Source organism: Callospermophilus lateralis, chromosome 17, assembly GCF_048772815.1.
Source record: "Callospermophilus lateralis isolate mCalLat2 chromosome 17, mCalLat2.hap1, whole genome shotgun sequence".
Taxonomy (NCBI): Eukaryota; Metazoa; Chordata; class Mammalia; order Rodentia; family Sciuridae; genus Callospermophilus; species Callospermophilus lateralis.
In genome coordinates, this window is record NC_135321.1 from 45234497 (window position 1) to 45246898 (window position 12402).

The window sequence follows — 12402 nt, forward strand, 5'->3', positions numbered from 1 at the left end:
ATGAAGAAACCCCCCCTTTTTTATCCTGTCAATTTTTTCTTTCTCTCCTATTTACATATTTTGTAAGATCAGTCTTATCTCTCTTCCTTGTTCCTTCCTATATCCCCCACCATTAAACTAAAATAGGCCAGAGCCATTTTCCTATAGATGGTAGCATTATTTTCTCCTGTATTCAGGGAATATTCCATAGGGTAGTAAGAAAAATGCCAGTTAACAATCGGACCTGTGCACCTTGCCAGGAGCCTTCAGTGCCTTGATTTTAGTCTGAACTCTTAAGTTGTCTGGCTTTGTGACCTCGGTCTCCTCACTTCAGCAGTCTTACCTTTTCTCTCTTCCCTCTTTCTCTGTATTGAGCAACATGAAAACTTTTCTTGTGTGTTAGGTTCTTAGTATATGTTGTTGTCAAGGTATGAAATACTAACTTTTTCTTGTCTTGTGTTCCATTTCCAAAAACTTCTTGACATCTCTAAAACTAAACTAAGTGTTCCTGGTATGTGTTTCCAAATTACCCTGCACTTTCTTTGCCATAGCACTAAGCAATCTGTAAGGTAACTTTGAATTTCTGTTCCCTTCTCTGGGCAGGTGTAGCCATCTTGGGTCTTAAAAATGATAGGAAGAGTAAGCAAAGATATAGGAGGAAACAGTTGCTCAGATCCATGATAGAGGGAACTGTAAAGGGAGTTTCTGTTCTTAGTCCAAACTTTCTTCCAGGCAGCAAGGGTGAGGAATTCAATAGGCGAGACAATGTGGCTGTGAAACTGATTTAATGCTCATTTTCATGTCTGCCAAGATGTGTGGAAGACAGGCTAACACCACACCCTCAAATTCTTTCAAGCATGCAGACTAGCTTAATTTGTTTTATATCATCAGATTTATATCTTTCCTTACCTTGTTTGGGGCAGGCTTACCAAGATTCCTTGCTTGATCTGTTCACAGGTGGAGCTTTCTTGAGCAGATGTGGCTCTGACCTAATTACTATTTACTGATTTTCCTCATAAGGTCATTTTATCACAAGGTGAGGAGCCGTTGGGCAGTTCAGTCAGGAGTGATGCAAACCAACCACCTGATTAAAATGAATCTTTATTGCCTCACTTGACTCTCATTTGCAAAAAAATGCAAAAACATTCCATAGTTACTATTGCTTTCCTGTTTTATTTGACCCAGAAGGTCTCCTGCACTGGTATCCTTTTTTCCTTCATTTCTTAACATAATTATTTTGTTTTTTCTATCTAATCTTATGTTATCCCTCCTACTCTTCTAAAGTCTCCAAGGTAGTTGTTTTACTTTCTGTTTTCCTTGCTTGATGTCAAGTTCTATAAAGCAAAGACTGTCTCTCTTTACCTCCAGCGCCTAGCATGATGCCTGTCACTTGGTTGCCACTCAATAAATAGAAGATGAGATCCTCACACCTCTCTAGAGTTCTCATTGATCATAATTCTGAAATATCTTCATCTCAGGATTAGTATTTTTTCATACTACTTTTTTAATATTATTATATTTTTTAATATTACATGTATTTGTTTTATTGAGCTTATGTGGCACTAGGAATATTTCATTTTTAAGATTTAATTAATTCCCTTCTCTGTGTATTATTATTATTTCTTAAAATTAATTTATTTTTTAGTTTGAGGTGGACACAATATTTTTATTTTATTTTTTTAATGTGGTGTTGAGGATTGAACCCAGTGCCCCATGCATGCTAATCGAGCATTCTACCACTGAGCCACAACCCCAGCCCCTGAATATTATTTTTAATGTGCACAACTCATTTATTTGTCTTACAGCATCCCTGATATTATCCTTTTTAGTATTTAATTCATTTAATATGTGCCACTTTGAACTATATGTTCTATATACTCCAGCACAATTAGTGTAGTTTATAGAAGTCAGGTACTTGTTTAACGGACAATTTTTTTCAAACTGGCATCTTAATTTGAATAACAATAGGTAAATTTATATTCTTGTGACTGATAGATTATCATTTCTGATTTTTTTCAAGTTGCTTTTTTATGTAGAAGTCTTTGAAAGATAGTTGGTTTTATTTGAATGTGCATCTTCTTGTCCATTTTGAGGAAAGAATACTAATTTTCTGAGGAATTTATGTAATTCCAATGTGGCAATATAGTCATTTTTTAAAAAATCTTTCTTTTCATTCATTCAGGTCTGACCAGGGGGTCAGGTCTTTTATGTACATGGTCATGTACATTGTACTTTTTTTTTTTTTCCACCACAGGGGAAATTGTCCTTTTTTTCTTTTTATTCTTTATTTCTTATGATCTTTAGCTTTCTCACTAGATTTCTTAATTTTTGGACTATTTGTTCTCTTCTTGTTCATGGTTAAGGAAACAAACAAAAAGTTTAAGGTAGCACTGTTACCACAAAGTAAAGGAAGGGGGGAGGAAGTGAAATGCCTTTCATACATTTTTTTTTCTTTTTAATATCTTGTCACAAATTATAGAAATATTTGAGCAGTAATATGTTGAAAAATAATCACAGTATATTTCCTTGTGCTGCAAGTTAAAAAACAAAATGTAGCTTAAAGTTATCTATTTTTTCCTGGGCAGAGTGGTACACAACTGAAATCCAGCTACTTAGGAGGCTGAGATAGGAGAATCACAAGTTCCAGGTCATCCTGGGCAAGTTAGTGAGAGCCCTTGTCTCAAAAAAAAAGTGGGGTGCTGGAATATAATGTAGTAGTAAAGCACCACTGGGTTCAATCCCCAGTACCAAATAAATAAAAAGAACTGGGGATATAGCTCAGTAATAGAGCACCCCTGGGTTTAATCCCCATTACCCACCCCCATACACACACACACCAAAAAAAAAAAAAAAAAAAAAGCCTGCATCTTGATTTTCATTATACAAATGAAAATGTTTTCATTTTAAAATTTTTCAGCAAACTACGAAAATTTTTGATGTAAAATATAATAATCAAAACACTTGGATTTTCTATGCAAACGATGGAAATAAGATATTAATGTCCTCATTCATTTAATGAATATTTGAATCTTATCTTTGTTCAAAGCTCAACACAGAGTGTTTGAGGAGGTAAAAAGGTTTAGTGTTCACATGGGTAGCAGAGATATAACATATTATAATTCCTCATGTTTCTATTACAAAAGCATTGGCTGCTGTTGGAATTCAGGAAAGAGGCCATGTTTACAGCAATGTAAAGGAAAGACTTCATGGGAAGAATGACATTTGAACTAGGCCTTGAAAGAAAAGACTTTTTGTTGTTGTTGTTAGGTGGGGATACTTCTGAATATGAATAATTGTTATTTTCAATATTCAGGGGAAAAGGAACATCTTGAATAAAGATTTGGAAGAAATAAAAGTTGAGAAGACTATTTCTTTTTTTAGTTGTTAATAGACCTTTATTTTATTTATGTATTTATATGTGGTGCTGAGAATTGAACCCAGTGCCTTACACATGCCTGGCAAGTGTGCTACTGCTGAGCCACAACCTCAACCTCCAAGAAGACTAATTCTAAGTAAATAAATATTTCCAGGAAAACAGTCTGGCTAAAACAGATTCAGTTTATGGAGCAACTTAAGTGTTAGGCTAATAAGTGTAGCCTTTTTCTGTATTAGGAGAACAGTGGAGGTTGTATTAGAGTTTACTTTGACAGATAAAATAGTGCTTTCCCACTTCTTTTAAAACTTTCCCAATTAAAAATCATAGAGTATAATCATGAAAAAATGACAGATTGTGAGCTTTTTATATGTCTCTATAGTTAAGCTTTTTCAATATGATCTTCTAGCAGCTTTCATGACTTCAAAAATATTTCTAGTACAAAAAATAAACTTTTTTCCCCTCAAAATTAACAGATTTCTATAATGGACCAAATAAGGTAATATATGGGCCTTTTGGCCTTTATTCATGGCTGTTTAAATATCAACTGGCTAAAACAAATTTGCACTAATTCTCAATTGGCCACTTTTCTAGCTTAACACTTATTTCTTTTTATGTAACAATAGGTAAACATCATTATATAAGAAGCAAGCTAGTGTGAATTAAATGGCCCTGATATGCTTACTACAGTGTAGCATATGCCAGAGTTCATCAGTTCTTAAACCGTGCTACTGTGAAAGTTAATATTCATTTCTATAACTTATTTTAACATTAGATCACCAATGACATTAGATAACTGTGTGTGTGCATGAGAGAGAGAGAGAGTGTGTGTGTGTGTGTGTACTGGGGATTGAACCCAGGGTATTGCACTGGCGAAGTATGCTTTCTCCCATGCCACATCTCCCACCCTGAAATTAGGTAACTTTGATGATTCTGCTTTGGACAAAAAAATTTGCAGGATTAGTTTTTGTTTAAGCATAGTTAAGTATTCAAATGTGTTTGGATAATTAATGTTTTTTTAATATTAATCAAGTAGCTAAACAATAAATTATCTAAAACATGGTCTTTACTTTTTATTAAGCAGGTGATGGTACTTAATAAAATAAATCGCTCCATGAATTATTATCCTTCAGTCTTTATGTCATTTGTGCTATAAAAGTGGAAAATCACTAGATTACCCAGAAAATTTATGGAAGACAGAGACTGTTTTTATTTTTTCTTGTACATCTTCTCACAGGACTTGGTCCACAGTTCGGTGTGACATCTGTTGAGGTACTATTTAAGTCACATGGCATCTAGCATATGGTGCTTTTTTTTTGCAACTAAGTAGAGAATAAAGCTTCACAATGTGTATCAGAGATTCCAAATGGGGAAAAAAAAAACTATGATCAATTTATTTTAGAATATAGAACTTGTTTGTGTTAAGAATAGCCAACACTAAGAAACTACTCCATAAGATGAAAAATATGATGAAATATTTCTTATTCTGACATTAACAAAGGGTGTGTTTTCCCTTAATTTACTCTGACCTTTTTTGTTGACCACTTTTATGAGTTTTGAGAAATATTTTCTCCAAGAAAAGGATTCTTCTTTGGTTAAATGAATCATATTACTGAGAGGGAAGGGAAGGGGGGATAGTAGGGGTTAGGAAAGGTAGCAGAATACAACAGTCATTAATATGGTATTATGTAAAAATGTGGATGTGTAACCGAGGTGATTCTGCAACTTGTATTTGGGGTAAAAATGGGAGTTCATAACCCATTTGAATCAAATTTATGAAAGATGATATGTCATGAGCTTTGTAATCTTGTGAACAACCAATAAAAAAAATCATATTACTGTAGAAAATTTGGAAAAGTTCAAAAATTCTAAAGAAGATTAATATTCACAATTTTTATCACCCTGAAATAATGGCTATAAATAATTTGGTATGTGTTCTTGGTAGATTTGCTTTGATATCTTGTGTAATATTGAATGACACAACTGATACTTTATTTTCCCCTGAATCATTTCTCATCTGAGAATTTTTGTGTCTTCATAGGACCCAGTGTTCTGTGGCGTAATATTTGCAGACTGCTGACATTTGGGTTTACTCATTTGCTTTAGTTTATTGACTTTGCTGACCAAGTTTTAAGAACATTAAGTCAAGAGTATTTGAAATACAAATGATGGTAGAGATTTAATTGTCTTTCTCCTTTATTTTTTGATAAAAGCTTAAATGTTAAAATTTTTATTTAATGGGAGGGACTGACATAAAGCTTTTAATGTATAATTAACAAAAAGTCAAACTATTTCAACTAAGTAACTTTTTCTTGGTCAATCTGAATAGGATATGATATTTAACTTGTCTTTAAGTGATGTACCTTGTGGATTTTTCTATAAGCATTCTGGTTTTGTTGTTGTTGTTTTTTTAATGATAAATGGGTTAAAATTTTCTTAAGCGGATCAGGGAATATACAATACTATCATTTCTTTGTTTCCAACTTAAACATAACAGAAAAGGTACTGGACCTCCATAAGGGACACATTTTTTAAAATGAAAATACCTATTTATGCCAAACATTTGTCAAATAAGAACTAGAGGAAGTTGAATTAATGCCACCTTCAGATATATTACCCACCATTTCGATCCCAGAATTATTTGTCTCTTCTTAGCACTTTACTTTTGAATAAAATAACTTATCTAATATAAAATATCATGAAAGGAAATATTGATATCTTGTAAGGGGTGCTGTTCTCCTGGTGTGCTACTTTTCTTAAACTTATATAATTATTTAATTTCTGTTCCCTTTTTGGTAATCTTAGCTCTTCCCCTTGTAGGATACAGGCCTTTCCAAGAGAAGCCTTTGTCCTTTTTCTGTTGTGCCCTGGTGATAGCATATGCTTAACAATGTGCCCAAGAAACATACATTGTATATGCTTTGCTCAAGATAGCTGGAAGGAAACATGAAGTTATTAGTAGATATAAACATACTCTGGTGGTCTTAGTTTTACTAAAATTACCTAATAATCCCACTCACTTTATTTATCTTTTATTTACAGAAATGCTGCCATCATTTCTTCAGAAAGTTGAGGTTGTCTCTGAAGCTTCTAGAGAAACTTGTGTAGCTTTGAGTGATTGCCTTAATCTCTTCACTAAACAAGAAGGGGTAGGTCCTCTGGAATTGAACTTTTTATATAATTGCTTTAATGTCACATGCTTGATCATCCAATAAGTCAGTGCCTTTAAACTGTTCAAAAGTAGGAAGAAATTAATATTAACAAAGGAAAGGAAAGCATCATTTCTACCAACATTCAGAACTCACTTATTCTTGATTAAGCAAGATGATTCTGAAAAACCTATGTTTAGTTCTCTTGAATTTATTGATGTAGCCACATTTAACCAAGTATATTTAACATTGCAATACCTAGGGTTGTGTGCCATTTCAATAAGATAGATGTGAAAGTAACGATTTTTATATAAAAATATATAATGCTTATATTTAGTATAGAGCGTGTTGTTAATAACAATGTAAATTGAGCTCAGTGGATTAAGTTTTTTGGTGGTCTTTTCCTTTCCTCTCTTATTATTCAAAGATATGCCATTTTAATTTCCAGATTTCAATAAAAGTGGTATTAGTAATTATATTTCTTCTTTTTTCACCCCTGAGCATTGAGCCCAACACCTTTCACAAGGCAGGCAAGCACTTTACCACTGAACCGTATTCCTTGTCCTTTTTTAATTTTTTGAGACAGGGTCAAAGTTGCCAAAGCTGGCCTTCACAAAACTTGTGACTCTTCTGCCTCACCCACCTATCTCAGTTTAGTAATTCTTTTTCTAAGGACTGAAAAGTCATAAAGATGTATTTTGGTTGCTTAAACTGGTATGATGGTGCTGTTGCCTTTTTTTTTTTTTTCGTTTCATGACTTTAATGTAAGCCAAGGGGCAGTAGGCTTTCTTTTCCATTTTGTTACTTTCCACATCTATGTTTTGATCTTCAACATTTTACATCAATTAAGAATAATTTCTTATTCTTATTATAATTTTTACCTTTTGGTAAAGATTAGGTTTTAGTAAAATAAAAAAGATAAAAATGGTATTATGTTTTGTATATAAGCATCTAAATTTTTTCTCCATGATTAAAATGCAAGACTTGTAAATTCATAGACATTTTTTGGGGGGTTGTCTGGGGGTCAAACCCAGGGTATCACATATGGTAGGCAAGTGCTCTACCCAAGCCCCATGTACAATTTTTGAAATGCTATGTTTGTTATGTGTACAACAAATTCCATGTGAGTTTATTCCATATTTCCACATGGAAATATTAATCTGAATTTATTTTTTTAAAGTTCGGTCTTTATTTATGTTGATTAGTATGTGACAGACAGTAGTGAATTCATTTTAAAGAAATTTATAGCAACTCTTTCAACAGAATTCTATTACTGTCACAGGAAAAGAATTGTTTTCATTAAGCCTCTTAAATGGTTGATTCTTTCATTACTTTTTTTTTGGGGGGGGGTACTGAGAATTGAATCCAGGAGTCCTGTCATTGAGCCAACATGCCCAGCCCATTTTATTTTTTATTTTGAGGTAGAGTCTTGCTAAGTTGCTGAGGCTTGCTTTGAGCTTGTGATCCTTCTGCCTCAGCCTCCCATGTTGCTGGGATTATAGGAGTGCCACCACTCTTGACTCTCCTGCTCCCCTTTTTGTGTTTGGGGGTTCCAAGAATTGAACTTGAAGGCACTCAACCACTGAGCCACACTCCCACCCCTATTTTGTATTTTATTTAGAGACAGGGTCTCATCAATTTGCTTAGTGTCTCATCATTGCTGAGGCTGTCTTTGAACTTGCAATCCTCCCTTTTCAGCCTCCTGAGCCGCTGGGATGAAGTGCACCACTGTGCCTCCCTTTTAAAACTATTTTAAAAACATTACTTTTTATCTTTTTGATTTTTTTTTAGTTTGTATGTTTCAAAATTAGTTTGTTTATGTGGAATAGTGATTTGGTGTTGTAAATCTGGATAGGATGGTAGCATTGTAAAACATCTTTGAAATTAACTAATTTTGATGTCATAGAATTCAGGTAGTAGTTAGCATATTGTCAAACCAATTTTTTCTCACATGTCTTATGTGGTACCTGATGGATGTATTGAAAATGTTTTTGTTCTAGAGATGTGTGGTTTTAAGATTAAACCGTAGATTGAATATGTTGTGTTGGTGTGTGTTTCATTTCTGGACATGTCAACATATTCTAATTTTTAAAGTATTTTATTTTTTCCAAGTAAGTAGGTGTTTTTATTATCCTCGTTTATAAAATGGGGTCATTGAGGCGCGCACACACACACACACACACACACACACAAAAGCCTGGGGCTGAGGATGTGGCTCAAGCGGTAGCATGCTCGCCTGGCATGAGTGCGACCCGGGTTTGATCCTCAGCACCACATACAAAACAAAGATGTTGTATCCGCCGATAACTAAAAAATAAATATTAAAATTCTCTCTCTCTCTCTCTCTCTCTCTCTCTCTCTCTCCTCTCTCACTCTCTCTTTAAAAAAAAAAAAAAAGCCTAAATCCCTCTCTTTGTAAACAGTCCAGATTTACAAGAACTATTAGCCCAAAGTTTAGACTATTTAACCCCTTTTAGACTCTAAAGTTTGTCATGAGGATTAAATACAATAATATAAGCAAAATTCTTAGCATAGTTTCTGACTCACAGTAATCCTGAATAAAAGTCAGCAGTTAGTGTTCTGTGGGTTCTTATATTATGATTATATATTAAATAATATCATTATAATATTATTATGTACATTAAATGTGTTTTAGTTGTCAGTGGACCTTTATTTTATTTATTTATATGCAGTGCTGAGAATTGAACCCAGTGCCTCCCACATGCTAGGCAGATGCTCTACCACTGAGCCACCACCCCAGCCCCTGGATTTTATATTATTAACTCTTGGAATTCCTCTTCTCTGGAAGTTTTATGTCTTTAACATTGTGTTTATGTTATTTTGGGAAGAGGCAGTATTGTCTAGAGAGAATTTATTTGACTACTTGTGGAATGATTGTCGTGTTTTCTATCCCTATTATTTAAGTGACAATAGACTACTTAAAGTTTCTGAATCTTCATGTCTTTATCTTTGAAATAAAGTGACTATGTAGAGAGTTTCTAGGAGCATTGATCTGAAAGTCTGATGGTCCTGTTTTAGATCTCAGTCTTTGTTTAATAAATTATGAACAAGTTTCTATAAAATGAAAATACATAAAAACCTCAGAATTGGGTATGGTGAGCAAGTGTATGTAGGTCAATAATTTGTATATAGAGTATATTATATAGTGCATGAAACACAGTATTCATTTAGTAACTGGCATTTAATTTTTCAAACAAAAAACTTTTAAGTAATTAAGCTTTTCAGTAATTTAATGAAATATCATTTCAATAGAATCCATGAATTTTCTTCTGTGAAATAAGATTATAGTGAGAAGACACCCCCCTCAAAATATTTGAAAGATAAGTGGCATCCTTGAAGTTGGTCTTTTAAATGATCAAGAATGACAGCAGAGGAATTTAATAATTGAAGTTAGAGTGGCATAATTATGCTGGGTAATACCTCATTATCTGGCATTATCAGTTATATTGCTATTATCTGGAAATTTTATTAAAAGAGCAATAATGAACATTGAATTCAGACCTGATTCTAATATCTGGCTCTGCTAACTAATTTTCCTTTCACTCAGTTTTTAAACACATCTCCTTTTGGGTAATGGCCAGCTAAAATATCCATAGATTGTTTTGAAAAGTAAATGAGGTCATATTGGCAAAATACCTGTGTTATACCTGTTGCAAAATACAGATCAGATAGGTGTAGTTGACCTCAGCTTTCATAGCAGCAAAGCTGATTTTATTCTAATAAATAAATGTTGGCAGTTATGTTAAATTTTTGTTTTGCCTTCTTGAGGTGCTAGAGATTGAACCTAGTGAACCTAGAGCCCCTGTGAAAGCTTAGTAAGTGCTCTATCATTGAACCCTACCTTCAGCTCATACATTAAATCCTTTAATCCTAAAATTTTGAAACTTCATATTTTTTGGGTGCCTTAGGACTGTTGTTTTGTATGTTAATAATTACTTGGTGCTTTAATATAGAAATATCTCAAAGGATAGTTTTTATAGGACTGTGTGTTTTTCAGCTAAATGACTCAGTCATGCTGATGCTTTTTTAATATTTATTTTTTAGTTGTAATTGGACACAATACCTTTATTTCACTTATTTATTTTTATGAGGTGCTGAGGATTGGACCCACAGCCGAAAACCTGTAAGATTCTTTTCAGGGTGGAATACTTGGAAATGTAATATCATCAAATGTTAATGTTGTGTGTTTAATCTTGTCTGAGAATTTCATTTAAAAGGCTAAAACTGGTTTCATGGGGAAATTTTTTTGTGGGGAATTGAATCCAGGGGAGCTCTACTACTAAACTACACCCAGCCTTTTTTTATTTTTGAGACTGGGACTCATTAATTTGCTGAGGCTGATCTTGAACTTGCAATCCTCCTGTATCAGTCTTCCAAATTGCTGAGATTACAGGTGTACACCACTGTGCCTGGCTATGAATTATTTTTGTTTCTATAGTTTTCTTCATCACAATATGGTCTCCAAAGTGCTGAAATGTCACATGATATCATCATTGGTGCTCTCCGATTCCCACCTACTCCTTTAGCTAGAATCTATGACTACTTAGATATCTACCTTAGATATGTACTGAGCTCTGAATCAGTATATCAAGCTACCATTAGGACATTTACATATGGTTATATCAGAAGCATTTCAAAAACCAGTGTATCTAAAACTGAGTTATCCCTTTAATTCAGAGAAGTACAAGCCAGGATCATAGAGAGCTGTTTTTGGTTCATTATTCTGTATCATCAAGCTCTCTTGATTTAGTCAAAGCAGTTTGTTCAATTTAGGGATTTGCCTATTTGAAGTTGGTATGATCTCACTTACCATACATTTTATACTTTCATGTTATGTCTTTTGAAGAGGTGTGACCGAGGTGTGCGACTGGATGATGGTGGTACTAAGTGTTTGGTGTAATGGAAAGATTCAGACTCTAAACTGGAACCATCTGAAAGTTTGGAATTTATACTACTCCTCTTGGACTAGGCACTGATATATATTTGAAGAGCAATCACACATCCATGTGATTTACAACTCAAGTTAGGATTTCTGTTTGTTTAGCTTTCTGCGCTTTCTAATCATTTACTCGGTTTGTGTCCTAAAGGTTGTAGCAATACCTCCTTCAGGCCTTCACCCTCCCTTAACTCTCTCATCTCTACAGTTTCCTCATCTCCCTATGCTCAGAGCAGTTTCTTTGTTAAAAATTAGACAATCATTTATATGCCATCAACTGCCTACTACTTACTCACCCCAATTTTTGTCTGTATCAGCGCTCATTCTTCTTTTATTGGAGACCTTTATCTCCTTCCATCTTGCTTCTTCTATGGGGACCTTGCTTCAAAAAAGAGCTCCTTTTTTCTTTTGAATTCTCTACTCCCTCACTGACAACTTTTATCTATCTGCATGCATCTCTTTTCAGTTCCATTCTTGAAAATGTGACACTTGCTGTTTCAACTTCTTCATTCCCCAAAGTAGTCCACCGAAACTGTGCTTGCCAATGTCTTTCTATTGCCAAATCAGAGGAGGCTTTTAAAATAGTCTTACTTGTTCTTTGAAGAACTTGGTTTTGCTTTCTGTTTTTTGGAATTTTCTGTGGCTTCCACAGTTGCTTCCCTCTATTTGCCTCTCCAGCTTTTACGGCTTCTCTGTCCCTTGCTCAATCACTTTCCAAAACACTATTCTTCTGCTTATGCCTGAAATATTAGTACTCCCTAGATTTTGATGGGTGGCCTCAGCATTCTCCTTGGACAATCCCACCTTTAGCTAGAATCTATGACTGACTTTCTGTATTTGTTGTCTGTCTTCCTTTACTCTCCCTTCCCATCCCAACATAGAAAATCCCCATTGCTATTCTACTAGATAAATTTCTCAGAATGGATTTGTTGGATGAATACCAT

The 12402-nt window shown here is 34.1% G+C and overlaps 1 protein-coding gene across 2 annotated transcripts in view; it reads left to right on the top strand.

Annotated features, from left to right (window-relative positions):
* Osbpl1a (oxysterol binding protein like 1A) overlaps window positions 1–12402 on the top strand; it is a 206631-nt gene that overhangs the window by 83107 nt on the left and 111122 nt on the right. For both annotated transcript variants that reach the window (XM_076837292.2, XM_076837290.2), the window contains exon 15: window positions 6395–6501. In XM_076837292.2, the coding sequence (XP_076693407.1) occupies window positions 6395–6501 (107 nt within the window). The remainder of the gene's footprint in view (window positions 1–6394; window positions 6502–12402) is intronic.